Source organism: Narcine bancroftii, chromosome 10, assembly GCF_036971445.1.
Source record: "Narcine bancroftii isolate sNarBan1 chromosome 10, sNarBan1.hap1, whole genome shotgun sequence".
Lineage (NCBI taxonomy): Eukaryota > Metazoa > Chordata > Chondrichthyes > Torpediniformes > Narcinidae > Narcine > Narcine bancroftii.
The window spans coordinates 95,450,979-95,475,078 of record NC_091478.1 but is presented as its reverse complement, the minus strand read 5'-3'; the positions used below and the strand labels follow the sequence as shown (position 1 = coordinate 95,475,078).

At 45.7% G+C, this 24,100-nt stretch overlaps 3 protein-coding genes across 4 annotated transcripts in view; 1 reads left to right on the top strand and 2 right to left on the bottom strand.

Annotated features, from left to right (window-relative positions):
• The window catches only part of garre1 (granule associated Rac and RHOG effector 1), a 151,969-nt gene extending 144,940 nt beyond the window's left edge, over nt 1-7,029 (bottom strand). For both annotated transcript variants that reach the window (XM_069902018.1, XM_069902017.1), the window contains exon 1: nt 6,914-7,029. The gene's annotated coding sequence lies outside the window, so the exon portion shown is untranslated. The remainder of the gene's footprint in view (nt 1-6,913) is intronic.
• A 12,995-nt stretch (nt 7,030-20,024) lies between these two features.
• On the bottom strand, nt 20,025-23,345 carry LOC138745007 (uncharacterized). Its single transcript, XM_069902015.1, has 2 exons — nt 21,909-23,345; nt 20,025-21,804 (listed from the first exon to the last, which is right to left on the bottom strand). Exons 1-2 carry the CDS (start codon nt 22,507-22,509, stop codon nt 21,458-21,460), a joined length of 948 nt encoding a protein of 315 aa, XP_069758116.1. The 5' UTR covers nt 22,510-23,345; the 3' UTR covers nt 20,025-21,457.
• The window catches only part of LOC138745005 (glucose-6-phosphate isomerase-like), a 34,602-nt gene continuing 33,445 nt past the window's right edge, over nt 22,944-24,100 (top strand). The window contains exon 1 of the mRNA XM_069902011.1: nt 22,944-23,247. Coding sequence (XP_069758112.1) covers nt 23,123-23,247 — 125 coding nt within the window. The 5' untranslated portion in view covers nt 22,944-23,122. The remainder of the gene's footprint in view (nt 23,248-24,100) is intronic.

Below are 24,100 nucleotides of genomic sequence, written 5' to 3'. Positions count from 1 at the left end.
AGGAATGAGTCAATGTTTGAGGTATTGGGAGCTCTGGCCTGTGGGCAGCCAGGACTGAGGTGCAAGTCCACACATAAGGCATCAGGAGCTCCAAAGGGCAGTTGAGATTCTGCGTTCAAGGCTTCTGGAGCTCTGGCCTGTGCATAGCTGGGGCCAAGGTGAGAGACTAGAGTTGACTTTTACAGGGTATATGGAAAATTCCATTTTTTTGTCCAAAAATAGGGGTCAACTTTTACATAAGACTGACTTTTACATGAGTATATATCTATCTTCTTCATCAGTCTCTGATGGCTATTGGAACCAAACAATCCAATTAACTGTCGTATAATCAAGAAAATCTCTGGCTGACCTTCTGCAATAGAACGGTATATTTTTGTTTGCAGAATACTCTATTCATTGTCCTCAAGTCAGACAAAAGCAGTGTTACCAAATTTGCCCTTTTAAATCACTTTATAAAATCGGAAATTAGATTTGCAGTTCAATCAAAATCCTGATCTAGATGATGCTTCAGTTCAGTAATGAAGGAATGTTGCACTGCTGGATTGTTGACTTTCAGAGCTGGCTGACATTACAAGGAAAAGGATTTAACTGGACACAGCTTATATCCACATCCCTTAAATTACTGAAGGACATTATCTGCAATGGATGTGAACTGCCATGCTGAGTTCCTCCAACACTGCTTTTTTTGCATCTCAAGACGTTTCACAAAAGAGTTGGCAGAAAGTCGCATCAGCAAACAACACTATAAAAACAGTGACCAACCATTTGGTCATAGATTTTTAGGAGTAAAAATAAGAAAATAATGTGGAAAGAGAGAAGAGAACTGCAACCATTAGAGCTTTGAAAAATCAGGGATCTACAAAAGGGACAGAACTGAAGGAAATCAGAGGATTTTCAAACACAGACCCAGGAATGAAGCAGGCTAAAGAAAGTGACAAATCTGGCCAAGTCCATCACAAGCTCCAACCTCCTCTCCATTGAAGACATCAATGTGAGGGCTGCCTCACGAAGGCCCCCCCCCCCCCCCCCCCCGATCACAATCTCTTCTCACTGATACCTTCAGGCAAAATGCGCAGAAGCCTTAATTCCAGCAGCTCGAGCTTTAATACAACACCCATCAAGCATTTGAACCTCCCCATCACCATAAACTACTCCAAGACAACCAAAAGATCTGCCTGCACTACTAAAACACAAAAGGAAGTAAAAGGCACATCAATTGATGCTGCTTGACCTGCTGAGTTTCTCCAGCAGTTTTGTGTGTGGCAGGATGGACACGAAGTTTGCCAATCTATGGAAAACAACAATGAGCATTTGCCCTTTGCCAGCTGAGACTGTAATCCTGTACGCCAAGCTTCCTAGTTTTCAGCAATCACTCTGCTTTTGATATGATGCCCCCCCCCCCCAACCCCCAAGAGATCTGCCAGCAACAATTTATCACGTGCAAGTCCCAGATGTGCCTGCAGAGCTGCGACTGCTACTTAATGACAGATGCAGGATACATGCATCTACCTCCGTTTGTTTTTCCACAATCTCAGTTGGTGGGAGACCAAGAGGTCGACCCTGGTCCTGCTCAGGCTAGGTAAGCAGAGACAACAGGTACTGTTTCAAAGCAGTAATCAACACCTTCCCCAACGAGATGGGCAGTAAGAGCAAATGGTAGACTTCAGAAAGTAATTCAAAAAGGAAGTCTTTAATAAACTTCACTGATGACACATGACAGACAAAACTCAATGCTTTAAGAGCGAGATGATAGGCTTGCTTGAATAGTTCATACCATGAAAATCTTTGTTTTACATGTTATCCAGGCAAGTCAATCTCTGTATTGTGCAAGGGCAAGAATACAAATCGTGCTGCAATGAAACAAAGGTGCAGGGTATAGGGCTACATAGGCCAAGAGTGCATAGAATTAAAGGGAAAAGTACATTTAAGATGATGCAAGGCATCATCTTCTATTAATGGGAGGTCCATTCAAGAGAATGATAAGGAAATAAACTGTCCTAAATCTGGAGATGGGCAATTTCAAATGTGTGCATCTTCTGTCTCAAAGGACAGGATGATGTACGTGACTGGGGTGGGATGAATCCTGGTGCCGAGGCAGCGGGAGGTGAAGATAGGGAAAGGCTTAGTATAAAGAACAAAGAGAATACATTAAGTAAGTTCCAAATTATCCAAATTTAAAAGGAAATCAGGACAGAGGAGCTTAAAAGTATCCGTAACCAGATCTTCAAAATTATGTTGGGTTAATATGGTACATATACTTTGTAAACTGAGGCAGAGGGATGAAAATTAAGCTGTTATGAAACAAGAGGTGGCATTTACCCTTCATGGGAGTAATAATCAATAGAAGTCTCTAAAACCCATACCAATACAGAAGTATATTCAGCATAATAAATAGTCTCCTTTGAAACATTGGCTGCATAGTTATTCAGCACAGAAACCATCCAAGTCCAATGACAGCTCTCTGAAAAAGCCCCAAAGTAAAAAGAAATACCGGAAAGCTGAAACAGACAATGCTAGAAATACTCAGTAAGTCAGGCAGCATCCAGGTGAGAGTTCAGTCCATCAACCTGAAAAATGTCAACTGCTCATCTGAGACCGTGGCACTGCTTCTGTACTGGCTGGAGCATCAGCAAGGCTTTTGCACCTCTGTTTCTGCAACAGGACCTAAACCAATAATCTTGCATGAAAGGAAGGAACTCTACCAGCTGAGCCACAGGTGGCTCCTCATCAAAATTGAATAACCATACAAGAGGCTGCTGTTAAGAGGACTGGCTCCACTAATATTTTTCCTACAGCAATCTGTCCTCAATTTAAATGCATTTAGTAACGCTGCCAACGTCACATTTTAAGCAGCAAAATTGAAGTCTAGTTCAAGCACGTGTCTTTTTTGCAAGTCTCCTGCGGGACATGCTGGACTAAAGACAGCATCCTCTGCAACAATACAGTACTTCAAAGGTATTTTTTGAGGATTGGAATTTATTTGCAAAACTTTCCATTGAATGGCAAAGGAACTGCTAAATCATTCAACACATTAAACTGCCCCCTACTCTCTCTATATAAAGGACAGCACCCCCTAGCACTGGCTCCTTTCCACACTAAAACACAAGTTGTCTCAGTACATGCCTTTAACGCTCACACAAGGTTAGTGTCTACAGAGCAATTCAAAGAAGGAGGTAGAAAAGTATGAGAGAATTTAAACTCTGAAGATGTGCCAAGGGCAATGCACTGCCATTCTGGAAGCCAAAGACTAGCAACATGTTTAATGGTGAATCAGAATTTATCAGAACACAGACATCATAATGATGTCAAGTTCTCATCTTTCTTTTTCCTGCACCGACTAAACCAACACCACCCTACCGCACCCCCCCCCCCCCAACACAAAAAAAATGCTTCTTCACCAAAAGTACAACTGAGACAGTCAAGACAAAGATGACCCAAACTACCTGGATACAGAAACCATGGCATCACTACCCAACACATCCAAGTTAAAACAAGACAGGGAACACGCACAGTGAAAGGTAGGATCCCAAAGAGTGCTGTAGAACAAAAGAGACTCTAAAGTTCAGGTGCACAGTTCCGTGAAAGTGACGATTCTGGGGTTTGGGATGCTTGCCTTCATCATTCAGGGCATTTAGTCCAGGAGCATGGACTAAACAATGCAATTGCACAAGGCGTAGGAGAGGCCACAATTGAAATACTGTGCATAGCTCAGGTTACCCAGCTTTAGAAAAGATATCATTAAGCTGGAAAGGGTGAAGAAAAGATTCACAGGACATAACCAGGACTGGTAGGCTTGAATTAGAAAAGGCTAGATAGGCTGGGACTTCTCTCCCTGGAATGCAATATGCTAAGGGAGAAGGTTATGGACGTTTATAAAATCATGAGGGACATAGACAAGGTAAACAGTCTTATGGTAGGAAAATATAAAGGACACAGATTGAAGGTGAGAGGGAAAGATTTAATGGTCACTTTCTTTAAACAGGGTGGTGGGTTTCTGGAAGGAGCTGCAAGAGGAAGTGGTAAGGCAGGGAGAATTAGAACGTTTACGAGACATTTGGATCGGTACAGGGATAGGAAAGGATTAGCGTGATGTGGGACAGATCGTCAAGGTTGGCCAAAGGGTCTGTTTGTGTGCTGTAGATCTCCATAACACTGGAACAGGTGTTTGCCTGAGATCCCATGGATGTTGGTCATTAATTGTCCAGCAATTAATGGAAACTGCTATCCTCTGACCAACAAAATGATATCCAGCAGCGAACTGTCATGTTGCAAAAATTTAAATCAAGTATGTAGACCCTCACGTGCCCCTGACTTTAACACGTATTGCCTCTTGGAATGTATCTGCTTTGAGACAAATGTGCTGCAGTCTAAGTAATACACAATTCCCAAAAAAATTAGTATGAGGGACATCAGACTGGACTGAATCACACTGCTCTTGATAGCACCTTTCTCTGCTTTGAAAGCTGTAATAAATAAATAAATAATCCCAGCGGCTTCAGACTTTTGGGGAAAGAGTTCCAGATTTCAATTACCCTAATGTGAAGAGACTTCAGGTTGTGTGGAGTTACAGAAGGAAGAAATAATTCCTGATTTCACTCCTGAATATCAAAGCTCAGACATTGGGAACAGAATCAGGACATTCAGCCCCTTGAGTCTGTTCTGTTATTCAACAAGACCACAGTTGATTTTCTACATCAACACTATTTTTTCAGACCTAGCCCCTTTTCCCACAATTCCACCGATATCCAGAAATCTATTGAAATGAATGAACCAATGGTGAACACTGATTTTTTTTTAACCCTCTTCCTTTTATATATTTTTTTCTCTCTTCTGCATTTTTATTCACCCAGAAAGCTGGAGCAAGTAGACTTCATGTATATTATACTTGTGTTTAGGACAATAAACCAGTCCCATACACTTCCCCCAAAAGTAGAGAATTCCAAAATGTCTTTTTTTCAATCCCAAATGCCAACACTACATTTTAAAATTGACCACTCATTCAAGATTTCTCAGCCAAGGAAAACATCTTCCTCATATCTATCTTGTCAAAGCCTGCAAGAATTTTGAACAATGATCCATCTCCTTGTTCAAAACTCTGTACCAAAACAATTGGCCATTTCCCTACTCGATCTTCTAAACCAAGGAAATCAAATTAGAATCTTAAAATCTGCTTGGAGTTGGGTTGAGTTTTCAATTCATCTCTAAACTTGACCATTCACAAAGCATCGGAAATCTACACTTCATGAGATCACACCCCAAGAATGCTCACAAGCCACTACAAACCACAGGAACATTCCACAGCAAAGCAGCAAAATCATACCCAGGGGAAGACTCAAAATTCAAAGAAAAACCTCACAATCAATATTATTTCATAGAACTGTTCCACATTAATACTTCAAATGCCAAGTACTGTAATACAGAAGATTAAAACGATCTCAGCAAACAGCAGCAATCTAACCTTGGACAGAATGGAAAAATGAGAATGGTCTGAATTTTTTTTGTAAAATGGGTAATTTGAAATCAGATTCAGATTACAGATCAATAAGCAAAGTTTAAAGAAAACCAAATCTCCGTCATAAAATGTAAACATTTATTTGATTCAAGCCAAAAGGTTTAAAAAAAAACCCTCAAACACATGTCTTTTTCCTCCAGTAGGAATTATTCAGTTACCAAAGGAACAGAAATCCCTTCCTCACCCAATGTGTCAAGAAACATCAACTCCAACACACTTTCAATTGTTTCATTCTGTTACCACCAGTCCTCGGGTCTGTTAATGAGTGACACCACCTAAACAACACATCAATTATATCACAGCACAATTATATTTCAGATTTCAGCATTCCTAACACCTGCTCCCACAATTGAGCTGTGGAAGAACCAAAGGTCCAGTTCCAACACCAAGCCACCAGAGCAGAGAGTGGGGAGGACAGATTCCTCAGAACTCCTGCAGCAAGGACATTCTACTTCCCCAGACCAGTCCAGTGACACAGCTCACCTCAAAGTCCACCTCAGATCCCACTCCTCCCTATCCACCATCAATCTGCCCAATCCTTACCATCACATCGCTCTCTACCTAATCCAGAGCACACAGACTCTCCACTTTCCCCTACCTCTGACCATACTTCCCACTCCAATCCCAAGCCCATACCCATTGGGTTGAACATGCAGCACCACTGAGGCACAAACATTCCACCCATCTCAATAGATCTCACAAACCAGTCCCATACACCTCTCACCAAAATACAAAGCGATGCACCTCTCACCCAGTCCAGATATCTTCATACCCAACCTCCCCCAACCCTCCCTGTTTTGGGGCATCTGAAATGCCTCCTCACAAATCATCGGCACACAAGCAAGTACAACCACCCCTCCACCTCATATGGGCGCCCATGGGCACCCTTACATCCCCCCTCACCCACGGGCACCCTTGCATCCCCCCTCACCCACGGGCACCCTTGCATCCCCCCTCACCCACGGGCACCCTTGCATCCCCCCTCACCCACGGGCACCCTTGCATCCCCCCTCACCCACGGGCACCCTTGCATCCCCCCTCACCCACGGGCACCCTTGCATCCCCCCTCACCCACGGGCACCCTTGCATCCCCCCTCACCCACGGGCACCCTTGCATCCCCCCTCACCCACGGGCACCCTTGCATCCCCCCTCACCCACGGGCACCCTTGCATCCCCCCTCACCCACGGGCACCCTTGCATCCCCCCTCACCCACGGGCACCCTTGCATCCCCCCTCACCCACGGGCACCCTTGCATCCCCCTCACCCACGGGCACCCTTGCATCCACCCCCCCCTCACCCACGGACACTGCAACACCCCCCCCCCCCCCGCTCTGTATATGTACCATTCCCCTCCCCCCCCTCAATCTGTTGGGCACCGGCATCGGCCCCCGTTCCCTACCTGGGCTCCGGCGGTCTGCGGCCCCGGGCCGACTTCCACTGCTGACGGATCGGGAAGGCTCCGAGGGGGAGGTGCCTCTCTCGCGCGCCTGTCGCTGTCGCTCCCGTGCGCGCGCGCCGCAGCCACCGGGTGCGCGCCCTGAACTGGATGCCGGCCGTTGCAAGCCCAAACTTGGTGCAGGGGGGGTGAAATTCAGCCTCACCTGCTACCAACCAATTAAGCGCCATGCAATAATTCAACACTCTCATTTAAAATCTAATTTGTTGCTTAATTAATATTACTATGAATACAACAGGCCTGCAAATCTGGAAATATTGCATTTTCCGCGCCTCCTGTAAACTAACCACCCCCCTCTCAGCAACAACAAATGGGCCCGTCCGGTTTCATCAGGAAGTGACGTTTGAACTAAATGCCAGGCAATTTTTCTTTCCTAAATGAAAATGTTTTAAACGCGATAAATATCGAATGGACTCACGTTTTAACGTTTGATTCCTATTTTTTATTGTAATTAATATAATATTTCGTGCAATTTCTTTACTTCTCAATGAATATTTTGGTGTATTTCCAAGCGTATGTGGCGCGGTGCATTCTGGAGATTGTCGTTCGATCCCCAGTCTGCAGTTAAAGGGACAGGCACCTCTGGTTCGTTCAAAGGGAGAGTTCCGTCCATCGCCGGCTCCAGCAGCAGGACACGAGCAGTGCAGTGTGTTGGTGGCCGGCCAGTCGAGGATGACTTGATTGCACTCAGTTCTGTGGGTTTTGAAGTGGTTGATGAGGCCAATGTGGCAACCACAAGCCTCTCCCACAGCTGGAGTCTGAGGTCGAGCTGAAGACATCTGGCCCTGATAAGAGGATTGAAAAAAATAACACGCAGACACACAATCAAACAAACAATGCAGGACAAGTATTCATGTATCGCGGAAGAGTTGCTCTTGCCAATCCATGCTCTTTGGGTCTGGGGGCGAGGAAATCCAGGATTCATTTACACAGTGAGGTGTTGAGCTCCAGGGCTTGGAGTTTGCTGATCAATTTTTAGTTGATTCCGAACTGTGGTCGATAAGGAGCATCCTGAACAGAATCAGAATTTATTGTCAAGAAATTCATTGTTTTGCTGCAGCATCATAGTCCAAACATTATATAAACTACCTTGCAAAATAAATAAAAATAGTGCAAGAAAAAGAAAAGGTCAAATAAGACCATCTCTGTGGTTCGTAATTTATTCAGGAACCTGATGGTAGCAGGGGAAGACGCTGCCTTTGTGCCGCTGAGTGTTCGTCTTTGGGCTCCTGTACCTTTTTCCCAGTGGTAGCAGAGAGAAGAGGGTATGGTCTATATGGTGAGGGTCCTTGAGGATAGAGGCTGCTTTCTAAAGACATCACTGCTTGGAGATCTCCTCAATGCAGTGAAACCTGATGCCTGTGATGTCGGAGGCTGAATTAACAACCCTCTGGAGTTTTTTCTTGTCCTGAGCATGAGGTGAACCAGCAGTGTTACAACCAGTAAAATGTTCTGCACGGTACACCTGTAGAAGTTTTCAAGTGTCTTCTGTGATGTACCGAATCTCCTCAAACTCCTCACAAAGTCTAGCCACTGGCGAGTGTTCTTCGTGAGTGCTTCAACATGGAGACTCCAGGACAGATCGTTGGAGATGCTGACACCCAGGAATTTGAAGTTCTTGACCCTCTCCACTACTGACTCCTCAACGAAAACTGGTTCATGTTCTCCTGATTTCTTCCATAAGTTCACAATCATCTGCTTGTTTTAGTTAACGTTGAGTACAAGGTTGTTATTGTGACACCACTCAACGAGCTGATCTATCTCCCTCATTGCCTTCTGTGATTCTGCTGACAACCGTGTCATTAGCAAATTGGTAGATAGCACTTGAATTGTCCCCAGCCACACAGAGATGGATGTAAGTGCTTCACCTCAACGACATCTACAGATATACCATCGAGAGCATACCTGCAGGTTGCATCACAGCGAGGGATGGGAGCTGCTCTGCTCAAGATCTGACAAAGTTGCAGAAGATGGCGCATGCAGCTCAGAACATCATACAAACCTCCCTCCTCTCTGTGGACTCCATTGACATCTCCCACTACCTGCGAGAGGCATCTGACACACTGAAGGACCCATCACACCCTGGACATGCACTCTTTTCCCTCCTCCCATCATGAGTGTAAAAATACAAACCAACAGGCTTAAAGACATTTTCTTCTCTGCAGCCATCAGGCTCCTGAATGAACCCCATGCCCTTGGGGTTATATTTATATTCCTTTTCATTCCAATCCTATACACTCTGTCATGGCCTACCATGGGGGCACCGATACCTCTGAGTGAAAACCCCTGAAAAACGTAGTTGACTTAGCCTAGTACAACACAGGCAAATCTCTCCCCTCCATCAAGAACATCTAGATAGAAGGTTTCTATTGGAGAGCATCTACAAGGATCTTTGTTCTTGCTGCTGCCATCAGGAAAGAGGTAGAGGTGCCATAGGACATGTGCCTCCAGGTTCAGGAACAGTTGCTCGACCTCCACCATCAGACTCCTGAACAACAGATTCATTCAGAGACTCAATTAAGGTCTTGTACTTTGCTCATTATTTATTACTGAATATTTATATTCCATATTTGCACAATCAGTTTGTTTAATTGTCTTTCTTTCTTTGAGTATAGTTTACAGTTACCTGTAATTAAAAATTCTGCCTGGCCTGCAGGGTTGTAACTGATGTAATGTACTCTGGCAATAAATATGAATTTGATTGATTTGATGTGCCCTGAATGCATCTCCGGGAACAGATCGTAAATCAGAGTCCTCTGTCACGCTGCTGGGGATGAACCGTGACAAAGACTCTTGTCTCCTTCTCCACACATTATGAGCAAATCTGCACTCTGCAAAGAAGTGGGTGACTGCCTGCACTCCACTGCAGATTAACCATTGGGCTAATTAGGGACTTGGAAGGTAGGGGGACCCGTCACAACCCCCGGTAGACTAATGTAATCCCTTGTCAATATGGGCTCGCGTTAGTCCTGGATCCACCCGTCAATCAAGGCTCGCGGAAGTACCGCCTTCATCTGTCAATCAGCAGCGGGGTCTCAGTCCCATCGATCAATTCGGACTCCGCCGGTCCTAATGCTACCTGTCCACACTTGTATTTGTACGCGCTCGACTCTGAGATCTGCCTCCTGCAGCAGAGCTTGGCTCAAGCAGCGTCACTCACAGGAGGTTGACTTATTTTAAAAAAAGACTCTCCATTCTCCTGTGTTATTTTGTACCGAGAGCTGATTTTATTTATCCTTTTGTAACTATCAAATTATTCGGGGCTCCTGTAAGTTTAGTTTGATTTTAATGAAGTTTTCCTCCCTTCCTCCAACCAAACACCAAGTGGTGTATTCCCAGCCTATACCCGGCAGATAAATTTAGAATAGGTGAGGGCATAGCACGCAAAAGCTAACAAATGGAACAATTTCACTTTATTCTATCCAACGAAAGATGGGGGGACGCGGGGCGGGGGGGGGGGGGGGGCTCAACCTAGGGCCCGGGTGGTAGTTGATCCGGCACTGCGATCACCTCAGGGACAACATGCATGTAAATTGTGCTTTTTACACAGCTGTATGAATATTAGAAATAACTTGTTAGATTGCTCACAAAAGAACCCTTCTCACTGTACAAGGTACAACTTAAACACATGACAATGAACTGAATGATGGCCATGAGTTTATTGTTATACACAGTATACAAAGTCCACGTGCACCAAGGTTCTTACCTGCTGCAGCCTATCTCTCCGGACAGATCTCTCCGTGCTTTCTGCGGTCTCACATGCCCAATTTACTGTGGTCTTCATTCTCCTATCGTTTACTGCACTAAATGCTCATTCTGACGCCTGTTAAAATGTGATGGGGATCAGCTGGCCTACCTTTCTTTCTCCCATTTGCAATCAGATCCTGACTCCGTGGCCTCTCATCAGAGGGAAGTGGGATTAAACCCGTGTAGGCAGTACTGAGCATTCCCAACCCAACGCCCCAGCCCGCTGGAGAGGTTGCTTCCAGGATATGGGATCAAAGCAAGCCTTTGTCCACAGAACATAGAACATTACAGCACCCTACAGGCCCTTCTGCCCACGATGTTGTGCTGACCTACGTAAATCTACTCCACCATTAATCTAATCTTTCCTTCCCTCACACCTATTGCCCTCTATTTTTGTTATATCCATGTGTCTATTGTATTCTACCAGCCTCCACCACCATCCCCAGCAATGCATTCCAGGCACCCACTACTCTGTAAAAATTCTACCTCTGACATCTCCCTAAACTTTCCTCCCCTCACTTTAAGCTAATGTTCTCTGGTATTGCCCGGGGAAAAAGGCGCTGGCTGTCCACCCTATATAAGTCCCTCATAATCTCATACCCTTCTATTACTTAATGCTGAAAGAATTCAGCCTGCCGACAGTCTCTGTGTAGAAGGAGAAACCAGTGAACATTTCCATTCAGGATCCTGATGAAGGGTCTTCAACTTGAAACGGTGATTGGTTTCTTCTTCCACTGAGGCTGCCTGACTGGCTGAGTTCTTCCACCATTTTCTGTTTGTATCAGGTTTTTTTTGTGATATACATGAATGACAGATGAAAGTGCAGGTTGGTCGGTTCATAAGTGGCAGATGACATGAATATTGGTGGAGTTGTGGACGGTGTAGCAGGCTAACAAAGAACACAGCAGATGGGGTTTAATCCGGGCAACTGTGAGGTGTTGCACTTTCAGAGGTCAAATGTAAGGGGAGCGTATAGAGGGCTCTTAAAGCATTGCGATCTTGGGGGTCCAGGTTCGTAGTTCATTGAAAGTGGCCACGCATGTAGATCAGGTGGTAAAGTTGGTGTGTGGTATGGTTGGTTTTATTGACCGGGGTACTGAGTATAAGAGCGAGAAGGTCATGTTGCAGCGATATATAACTTTGCTTTGGGACATAACTAGATGATGGGGGGGGCAGTTAATTACAAATATCCATGGACATTTCTTCTTGCAGAGGGAATTCTCTAGCCCAGTGTGTAGTGGCAACTGGTTCATTAGAGATATTTAAAATGCTGCTGGATAAATATTGTACAGATCAATGAATGGAAGAGGACCTGGCCAGTACAGATCAGACTGAGTGTTTCAATCCTCTCCTCAGGGTAACTGATTTACTGTTTGTAGTAGCCTCCTCTTACTGCCCTCACTATAAACTCCTACAGCAACACAAAAGGCCTTGCTACACTATTACAATGCCTCTTAACTTCTTGCACAAACTATAAATGTGAATATTTATTCTCTGTTTATTTTTTTATATTTATTATCTCTGTGTATACTGGGGTGATTTAATGTATACTATTAGAGAATTTTTAACCAAAAGTGCCTGTTCGGCTGCAGCAGTTAAGAACCTTGGTGCACGTGGACTTTGTACACTGTGTATAACAATAAACTCATTGCCATCATTCATAATGTTACACTTCACTTCCAACTAAAACCCCAACCTGAACCATCCTTTAACTCCTGGTAACATGCCTCTGCACTCTCCTCCATGTCGGGCATTTCCTGTATACACACACACACACACACAAACATATGTACAAATAGTCACACACACAAACACATGTAGCCACACACATTCACACATTGTAAACACTAATAAGTGCTCCCAGTTCATTTTCATTTGAGTGGGACTGTCACTTTAAGAGAACAAATCAAGCCCTGCAAACTTTGGAGATTGTCTGTGGCCTGACAGGCTGGGGACAGCATTGGGATCACTACTTCAGAAGAGAGGAAGATCCTGGAACACAGATGCAGAGACCACGTAACCAACATGTTAAAGAAACAGTACTCGGTTTGATCTGGGGCCATTTTAAGGAAGCAGCACTTGGAGAAACATCTCTTTGAAGGGATACGGTGCTGATGTGGCCTCATGAGGTAAGAGACAATTTGTCTGATTTCTTTCTGTCAGGAGAACGTATACCCCACTGTGGCCAAAGGAACAGTCACTTTTGAAGGGGAATTAATGTACCACACCGTGACCAAAAGGGAAGGTCACTTTGAATGGCTGACCCACGAAAGGCTTCTGGAAGCAGAGAAATAGTGCATTTGGATTGTGACCATTGTCAGGATCATTTCGCCTGAACCACAAAAGGGTTCTGGAAGCTTTGTGAAAGCCACTCGCTTTATTTCCCCTAGAAAAGGAAAAGGGGAGCTTTGACTATCATTTGTCTGAAAGGACATTTCTCAGGAAGCAACTCAACAAGGATTTTGTGAGTTTACAACAGTCTGTCACCACAGTCTCTCTCCCACACACACACACCCCTATGTACCGACACATATTCATGCATAAACACGTATACAGTAACTCACACTTACCCACATAAAAATAGATATGCAGGCACACATCACTCATATTCATTCTCACACACATTTAGATTCTCCGATAACTTATGCTGCTCAATGCAGTTTTCTTTTTCAAAATTAAATATTTTATCCAACATACAGATTTCCATTTCAACAATACTCGACCAGATGTGGTCAAACGTCTCGCAAACAGTGGTACTTTGAGCAATGTCATGTTTCAATGCAGTAGATGGCCTGATTCTGTACACGCTGCAAATGGATAGGTTTGACAGAGAACAGGACAGGGGACCTAGCCCTGTCAGTACCCTGACACAGGGCACCTCGTGCATGAGGTTGTCCCACAACCATGCACCTTGGAGAGTGGGGCTGATGGATGCCTCCCCCTGCTGGCACGTTTGCAGAGAAGCAGCTTGCTCTGGGCCACTTAATGCCGCTGCTGTTGTCCAAAAATCAGAACGACTGCAGATGTTGATTATGCTAGAGGCACCTGGCAGATCGGGCAGCATTTGTGGAGAAAGGGGATAGGATAAGATACATAAGAGACTGCAGATGCTGGAATCTGCTGGAGAACTCAGTTGGTCGAGCAGCATCAGTGGGGAAAAGGAATTGTCGATGTCTCCAGTTATGTCTCTGCGTCAGGACTGGGGGTATAGAGAGGTGAGACAGCGGCCAGGAGGTGATTGGTGGACCAGAGAATGGATGATGGATCTCAGACTTCCATTCACCCAGCGGCCAGGAGGTGATTGGTGGACCAGAGAATGGATGATGGATCTCAGACTTCCATTCACCCAGCGGCCAGGAGGTGATTGGTGGACCAGAGAATGGATGATGGATCTCAGACTTCCATTCACCCAGCAGCCAGGAGGTGATTGGTGGACCAGGGAAGGAGGGTGATGGATCTCGGACTTCCACTCATCCATCCCACCCACTCCTTTGACATCATGGGACCTTTCAGTTGTGCAGCAGATCTACAGAGTAATTTATGGTTAGGGTTAGGTTCAAGAGCATGATAACTGTTGTGCAAAAACTGCTCTTGATCCCAGAGGCATTAGACCTCAGGCTTCTGTACCTTCTGCCCAAAGGTAGCAGTGAGAAGAGGTTTTACCAGGGAGATAAGGGTCCTATGATGTTGGGTTCATGAGGCAGCACCTCACATAGATGTATTCAATTGACAGGAGGTTGGAGCCCATGATGGCCCAGGTTTGGCACTAACTGTAGCCATTCACGTTAATGTCAGGAAAAGGATGCAAGGTTCTCGTTGAAGTTCATCCAAAATAATCACGTAACAGAGGACTGTCTGAACCTCCAGCTGATCCTGGATACACACAAGGAGATGATATTGATCATCAGTTGGGTGAAAGGCCCATTCTGGTCTCCCTGAAACCTGTTGGTCTTCCGTTACAACAAGTTCACTGTAAGGGAATGCTGCCGGCTGTAATATTCCCAGCCACAGGGCTCCGTGCCACCACTGCAGGCCTGAGCTCAGCAGGCATTGATCAGCTGCTGTTTGACCCCACAAACCCAAGCCCTTCACTGGGTGGAGGCAGCTTCACTCGATGTCGTGACGAAGTGCCCAGACCCAAAATATCAATAACCTTTTAATTCCAACAGATGCTGTGTGACCTGCTGAGTTTTTCCAGCTCTTTTGTGATCTGCACTAGACCCCTAAAAAATGGCGGTTCTGGAGCTGCTGGTAACAGCAACACTGCTACTGGTGCAGAACTGAGACACAACCCTTCTCTGCAGGGTCCAACTGCCCGGTCATGATGCCAATGGCTCCATACAGGCTTTAAACAGTATGTTAGAGGAGATGACCGTGTTTTTTTTCTAACATCTAGCAACCTCAGAGATCTGTGCTCAACATGTCAGCACCTGTCTTGGGCAGCGTACCATGCAGAAAGGTGACCACAGCAGTGGACCAATGAGGGGCTCAGCAGCAGCTATGGGCTGTTGGTGGTTTGCAGTCGAAAGACTCACACCAGGCTGCAGGCTGATGGAGACCAGCTCATGAGGAACCAAGTATCGGAACCAGAATTAAAGAAGGTGCTGAGAGCAAGAAGGGCCCTTGAAGGGCCTTCAGGCATTGAAAACTTCCTGATCATATCAGAGGCTTGAATCTGAAGCTCGGGTTGCCAATGGTTTGAACAGGAGTCTATGAGGCTGCAGAAGTGCTGGTGGCAAATCCACAAACCCTCAGTGTCTCTGAAGAGGATCTCTTATGCTTCTCTTTCTCTTATTATTGGGGGTGCTAAGCAATGTTCATGGCAATCTTAGTTTGCCTTTAAGCAGGCAAATGGTGGAAGCATATCATATATTATTGTGTATTATTATTTGACAATAAAAAGAAACGTTTGAGCATCTGTAAATTTGGTCACCTCTACCATTGTGTTGGTGGATACCGCCATCTGCTGTGCCTGGCTGCCATGACAGGCCAAGAGCAGGTCGTGTGAAGGACAGCCCTGAAGAAATCAGAAATGGAATTCTATACTATGCCATGTTGACTAAGTCTGGTCTGCATCATTACAGAAGCAACAATATTGAGCGAAGTACTACTTATGGTAAACACTGCGGAGGTGTACACACTCTCCATTACTAATCCAGGTGATTCTGGCATCATCAGAATTATGCCGGAGCAGATCAGTGAGAAATAGTTGCTTGTGACTGGAATATTTTACAAATAAAACTGTTCTGGCAAAAGACAAAAAAAAATCAGACATTTTGTTCAGTCCAAGTTCTCTGATTTTCCACGGATTTCTGAAAATCAACAAACATTCTTGATTTATTTTTTGACTTTCAATGTTCTCATAGACGAGAAAAGCCTCACTAGTTAAGATCAAGAGTGATTGGGAACATGACTTGGATTTGTCACTTACAGATGAGGTTTGGGGCACTGTTCTAAATCTGATTAATGAATGCTCCTTCTGTGCATGACATTGTTTGCTGCAATTCAAAATGGTGCAAAGAGCACATATTTCAAAAGTTAATCTACCTCCCATCTATTCTGATATCGATTCAATATGTACCAAGTGTAAAATTTTTGTCTTTATTTAACATCCGAGGTCCTCTGGCCTCGAAGGGGATTGTTGTCTTTGTCAGTATTTAGGTGGTTTCTGTATGTTTGCATTTTTATATTTTGGCATTTGTGTAATTTAAGGGATAGGGAAGGGAAATAAATCATATTACGTGGAAAGAGAATATAATATTTTTGTTAATTGGATTTGCACAAGTCTTTGGAAAATCAAAAATAAAATATTCAAAAAAAAGTGTAATATTTTTGAGGCTCAATTGATCCATATGTTTTGGGCTTGCCCTAGATTAGAAAATTTTTGTAATTTTTTTTCAAACTTTATCAGTCATTTTTAAGATCAGATTAGAACCAGGCCCCAAGATTGTTTTATTTGGTTTTCTCAAGAAGAAGAAATATTTTGACTTCATCTCAGAGCGAATTTTAGCTTTTACCTCATTGATAGTGAGACGGGCAATTTTGATGAAATGGATAGACAGCGCTCCACCCTACTCATACTCACTGGTTACAGGAAGCTACGTCCTCCCTAAGTTTAGAAAATAAATCAGATGCACAGTGAATTTTTACGAAGACCTGGGGCCCGTTCATGGAGCATATTGGCTGCTCCTCAGAAGTGCTGTCTGGTTTCCGAACGTCATCTTTTGTTTCCTATGTATATTTGATATGCAAGTTAACCTGGTTTAGAGGGAGGGGTTCGATTAACTGGGAGGGAGTGGTCCTTTTTTCTTTACTGTTTTTTTTCTTTTGAGATATTTTGACAAAATGGGTTGAGAAGGATACACACAGTTTATACTATGTATGGTTAAGGTACTATTTGAGAAGAACAAATTATCTGTCTTTTCTTATAGTTGGATTTATATGTGTGTATGTTTTTTTAATTAAATTCAATAAATATATTTTAAAAAGAAAACACAAAAAAGGGATAGATTAACAATGGATTGATAATATCTAAACAAAATCATAATGTGGAATGAGGAAAAAACCAGATGTGTGCACGATGTGTGTCTGAGGACCATGAATGTACAATGCAGTCATAAAATCATACAGCATAGGAACAGGCCCTTTGGCCCAACTCATCCATGCTGACCTAAGCTCGAGTCATTTCCCTGTATTAGGCCCACATCCCTCTGAACATCCATCTACCTGACCAAATGACTTTTAAGCCACAGTCGCCATTTCTACCACTTCCTCTGCAGCTCATCCCACACACCCCCAGCCCTCAGTGTGAAGAAGGTGCCCCTCAGGCCCCTTGACATCTCTCCCCTCTCACCTTAAATTCAAGTTTCAAGATCAAGGTTCTTTTATTGCCACGTAATAAAACAGAGAATGTGATATTACACAAAACTTCCTTGAGCTATCAGCAGAAATTGCACGGCACCCCTTACAGAGAAAAAGAAGCAGAAGAGAATATCCCCTGAGAGTCCATAGATTCGACTCCAGGGCTCCTGCAGCCTCCACAGCCACCAAACTATCGGCAATCCGGGCTCAACGTCCTCGCATTCTCTCACATCTCAGTTCCAATACCTGGTACCCCTTCAGCCAGTCTCCAGAGTTCTGCAGCCTGCTGCAAGGCCCTTGACCCCAGTCGCCAGCAGCCCACAGCTTGCATGGATTCCACCCCTTGAACTACGAGCAACCCGCCGCCTGTGTGTCCTTCAGCCCCAGAGTCTCTCACTAGTCCACTGCCATGGTCACCATCCCATGGGTCATCTGCTTTGCTTCTCATTCTCAAACGGGGGGGGGAGGGGGTGGATTACCCGTTTTCCGGTGCCATGCGACAGTCCTCGGCTTCTGCAACACCACGAGGTCACTGACGAATATATAGTGCCCTCCATTATGTTGGGACAAATACACTTTTTTCCTTCAATTGTCCCTGAGCTCCACAGTTTTAAATTTGTAATCAAATAATTCACATGGAATTAAAGTACACATTCTGGATTTTATTCAAGTTATTTGTATACATTTTGGTTTGACCATGTAGAAATTACAATACTTTGTATATGTAGTCCCCTCATTTCAGGGCACCATAATGTTTGGGACAATAAAAGACATTTAGTCAGGTACATGGACAGCAAGGGTGAGAGGGATACGCAAATGGGTTTAGACAGACAACCTGACAGTATGGACAAGGGCCTGTTTTAACACTGTTTTAACACTCTTGGACTTACTGAACGTTTCCACCATTTTTTTGCAGTTATGCTGGTGTAATTAGTGGTGATAAAGTCTAGAGAGACACAAGAGACTGTGGATTCTGGAACCTGGAGGAACTCAGCAGGGCGAGCTGCATCAGTGGGAGACAAAGAATGTTTGATGTTTTGGGTGGAGCCAAGGCTGTTAATGATAATGCCCGGTTCTGCTTACATTGCTAAGTATTGGTTTATTTGTCACAAAATACCTAGTACAGGGTTCTGCAAGCAGACTGCTACGGATCTCTAACATTCAAACAGCCACTTAAAGAACATCATTACAGTGAAAAGAAGGGTCAGTTAGTACCAAGCAAGGACAGCATGTTAAGGAAGAGGGATTGCAGGAAGGGACAGAATCGTTGAGGAGAGCCGGTGCTGAGTGCGATCATGGATGAGATGTGGTACCTCACCTGCACTGATTACCACCAAGAGGGTGACAATAACAGGCCTCAATGACTCCACCCTGTAACCTCCTCCATTATGCATCAAAGCACACCTCCCAGAGACACTGGACCCATTTCAATTCACTCTAGAAGAAACTGTTCCACAGACGATGCTATAGCCTTACCCTTTCACTCCGTCCTGACCCACCTGGAGAACGACCCCTCATACACCAGGCCTGCTGCTCATTGACATCAGCTTGGCACTTAATATGGTCATTTCCCAGAGGCTGGTGGAGAAGCTGGGACTCAACACCCCTCTCTCTAATTGGATGCTGGACTTCCTAACGGGTCGAGCACTTGCGCACCTCAGGGCTGTATGTCAGCTGCTCCTGTTCATGCTACTAACCCTCAATTTCATCACCACATCAGCTCCAACAGAGAGTGTGATCAGGTTTGCAAATTACACCACAGCAGTTGGCCTCATCAGCAACAATGAGTCGGACTACAGAGAAGTGAAAAATCTCATAAAATGGTGTGAGAATAACAACCTGAGTCTCAACGTGGACAAGGTGAAGGAGATGATCATGGACTTTAGGAGGACCAGGAATGGCCACCCTTCACTACACATCAACAAAACTGTAGTAGAGAAAGTGGTCAGTACCAAGTTCCTTGGATTCACATAACTAGTGACCTATCGTGGACACACATCTCCTCACTTATCAGGAAGGTGCAACAGTGAATGCACTTCCTGAGAAGACTGAAGTGGGCAAGGCTACCAGCCACCATCATGTAAACCTTCTATCAGAACTCTATCGAGAGCGTCCTGGCCGGCTGCATCACAGTGTGGTACGGTTGCTGCAGAGAAATGGATCAGAGGGCAAACCACAGGACCATAAAAGCAGCAGGGAGGGTCACGGGAGTCTCCCCCCCCCCCCCAACGACAAGATCTACCAAGATCATTGTCTGAAAAGGGCACACAAAATTAGTGAGGATCCCTTCTATCCAGCACACAGCATCTTTTAGCTGCTCCCATTGGGCTAACACCACCAGGCTGAGGAACAGCTTCTTCCCATGGGTAGTGAGAACGCTGAACAACCAAAGGAACTACTCACATTGACCATCCGAGACTCTCATATTCATGATACCACAAGTATATGTGTGTGTGTGTGTGTGTGTGTGTGTGTGTGTGTGTGTGTGTGTGTGTGTGTAGATGTTCATGAATACTTGTCCTGCATGTGTATTGTTTGTCTATACATATGTTATCTGGTTTTATGTCAGCATGTTTTGCACCGAGGACCAGAGAACACCATTTCATCAGGTTGTACTTGTACTATCAGATGACAATAAACTGGACTTAAAAGTGCTGAAAATTCTGGATAGCATTAAGCACCTGTCAGTGCATGGCATAACCTCCAACCAGTCACCCACCTGCTCTGTCAGGCATATCCTGCCCTACTGTGGATGAGTCTGTACTTCAACAATTTATCCGTCACCTGGGCACCTACACACCTGAAGCAGATGGAAGAGGCCCTCAATCCCAAGGGAGTGTAAACCACTGAAGAGTATTGTCAGCATTCCCTTACATCACTTTGCAGAGAGTAACCCAGATGGTGATTTGCTGGAATTGATTTGACAGAGTGCAATGTCCTGCCTCAAAGAGTAGAGGGCAAAATTTACAGCCCAGAAATAGGCTCTTCGGCCCAACTTGTCCATGCCGACCAAGCCAGTCCCATTCACCTGCATTTGACCCACATCCCTCTTAAGTTTGGGTTTGGACATTATCCTCTGCACAATCATGAACTGTTTTGTTCTAAGCGTTCCTATCCATGCACCTGTCCAAATGTATAAACGTCAAAATAGTCCCACTTCCTCTGGCAGCTTGTTCCACACACTCACCACCCCCAGGACCCTTCACCTTTCTCCTTCAATTTGCACCCCTTAGGTTTGGACTCTTGTACCCTGAGTAAAAGACTGACCATTCACTTCGTTCATGCCTCGCATGATTTTATAAACCTCTGTGTCATCCCTCAGCATCCTTCTCTCCGGGGAAAAAGTGGCAGCCGACCCAGCCTCTCTGTATTAATTCAAACCTGTCACCCTTGTGATAATCTTTATATACACATGATAGTTTTTTTTATATGATACAATGTATAGATAGAATTCTTACTTTCTGCAGCCCTATACAGATTGGTAAAATACACGAACTACAATAGTAATGACTACTAATGAGCATAATATGACATGAGACAGAAATTCAAATTATTTTTTGCATCCTTTCCAGTTTAACACTATTTTGTGTGTATCATCGCTCGTTAAGACAATAAAAAATACTAAATAAAAGCAACCCTTTCACTTTTTACACTGTCGTGGATGAAAGGACAGTTATCTATTTGAAGGCAAGTTCCTCCTTCAGATTGGATTTCATCCTTTAACCTTTAGACACGCGGGCCCTCCCAGCAAAGGTTGCAGACTGTACGTCTTCACCGAGGGAGTGGGGGCATGCTCGCTCCACCACGGGGCAGGGAGAGGGGATGTGTGAAGGGAGGGTAGGCAGCAGGAGGAAGCCAGGGCTCCTTGACACTCCTCCATCAACCTCTCCCACTTGAATCAGGGGAGGGCAGAGGGTGGAGGGAGGATTGTGGCGCAGGGGGGCGTGCAGGAGAGCCCATCATACGCAGCATTTCACGCATCATGCCAGTCTGCTCCTGGATATCACGTTGAAGGCTTGCGATCATGCTTGCAAACCGATCCATGCTGCGCTCCCACACACTATGGTGTGCACGCTGCATCCTCTCCTCCCGCTCTGCTCTCCTCTCATGACGCAGGCGGTCACGCTCCTGGTCTTTCTGGTCGATCTCCATCAGCAGCCCTCGGATCTCCGCAGTAACCTCCTGCGACCGGGTGAGTCTCCTCCTCTTCCCCCTCCTCTCCGATCCTGCAGAGCAATGGAACACGTGAAATAAGTTAGATGGCTTCTTCATGGGCAAACACTGAGGAAACACTTTGGAAAAATTGTGTTCGTGCGCAATGCAGTTTTACCTGGCTGCTGTGGTGGCTCTGCCGTGAACCTGCTGGAGGCATTTGTGACGTTCGTGGACATGTCCTTCACACTGGTTGAGAGCATGGGCTCCGAGGTCATCTCGCTGATGGGGGCCGCCTCATTGGGATTGTCCATCTTACTGGGTTGGCCAGTCTCACTGAGGTGACCAGTCTTGTTATGGTAGCCCAGCTTGCTGGGGACAGGGGTCTCACTGGGGGTGGATATCTCGCTGGAGGTGGCTGTCTCGGTGGGACATGGGTTCTCGCTGGACTCTGGCCTCTCCATCTTTGATATCAGGGCCACAGGGGATGCCGATGGGCTGACACCCCAGATCTGGTAGGCCAAATCAAAGTAAGGCCACTCCATCCGCCCTCTTCCACTCCTACGATTGTGATCATTCAGCTGAAGAAATCTCTTGCGCATATTCTTCAGTTTATTTATAACTTGGGTTTTGTCCCTTAAAAACCCTGCCTCCCTGAGCCTGGTGGTTATCCTCTGATAAATTAGGCCATCTTTTACAGTGCGAGTAAAATGTTTGGCCATCTCTGCTCTTATGGAGAGCAGCTCCCGCACCTCTCCATCCCCCCAGTAGGCTGCCATTATCAAAACAGTAAAAGTCTGTTTTCGAAGATTCACTAGAGTCTTTCCACTACACTAAAAATACACTAAAATACTTCCAAAGCAGACAATATTAACAATACTACACACTAGTCTAAAAGCTACACTAAAATCCTTCCACTACACTACAAACTACACTAAAAGTTTACCAAAGAAGAACACACTGACCTTTATCTCTAAACTATCTGACCACACTGACCTTTTTCCCGCCAGGCTGTCGCACGCACGCAGGCAAGTCCGGTCGCCCGACCCAGTTGGGACCTTTCACAACCCCAAGATTACCCGCTACGGACCCGCTAAATTGGCCGGTTCAACCCACCTTATTTGGCGGTGTGAAAGGGGCCTAATGCAACAGCGTTGCTTCGAAAGGGTGCAACATGACCAGCCACTTCTACATGGTATTGTGACATCAGACGCGCCCCAGAGAACTATTGGTTGAGCGCGCCGGCAGTCGGCGGTTCGGACGCTGCTAATTGGCGGAGCCAGCACCTTGCCCGGATACACTGTAGCAGTTTGGAGTGGGAAGCATTCGTTCGGGCCCCGAAGTGCAAGCAGCAGATTCTCTTTGCTCGCAGGTCCCATTTACCCGCACGCCATGGCTCCCTCTCTCACCGCCGATACCTGTTACAAGGTCCTGGCCGACTGGCACAAGCAGCACAGCGACGGCCTTAACCTGCGGAAGTTGTTCGAAGCCGACCCTAACCGTTTCGGCAACTTCAGGTAAGTGTGGCGCTCACGTTTCCGAGTGATGGGGTTCCATCCCTCCGGGTGACGGGGTCTTAAAGGGTTATTTCCCCTTCGCCTCAGGAGGTGCTGACAGTTTTTTGTGCCCGACCCCGGCGACTCAAGGTCGAGGTGTCCTGAGGAACAGACCCAACCCCCGGGAGCTAGGGCTAAGGGGATGCACGCCTTGTGGTCTATTGAGATGGGGGTCTCTTCGGGAGGATGGGGCAGCCGGAGAAGACCCCCCCCCCCCTTTCAGTCCATGGATGAAGACGTGCTGCCTTGCACGGCGCTCGCTTTCTGCTTCGTCACTGGCGTGGTGTCTCGTCCGTCTGTCGGACCGAGGTTTGCTGGAGGTGCGGCGAAATCTCACAGGAATCTGATATCCGCGGTGATCTTCAACCTAATTCATCGGGCGCGTCCACGGCCAGATTTTACTAGGTTTCCAAAGAGGAGTCCGTTGTAAAGCTTCCTGTCAGGAACAGACGTCCTTCTCGGGTGTTAGGGGAGACGTGCTTAAAGGATTGGCGTGAGAGGCAGAAAGACCTGTGCCCTGTAACAGGGAGAGACGGTGGGATTGTGAATTGTGGCACAGGTTTTAATCCTCCCATCCAGCCTTTAATCTGTTCACTGAAAGGGCCGGCACGGTTGGCCAAGCGCTTAGCACAACGCCTTTACAGGGAGGGCTAGCGATCGGGAAACCGTGCTGTATGTTTTAACTTGAACCTGCAGCCTGTATCGGTTCAGAAACGCGCTCCTGGGATTTGCAAGGATAGATCTCACCAGGAGTCGACAATCTCTAATGAGCCCAATTTGTGGCCTCAACGCTGAAATTGAGCAGGAGAAATAG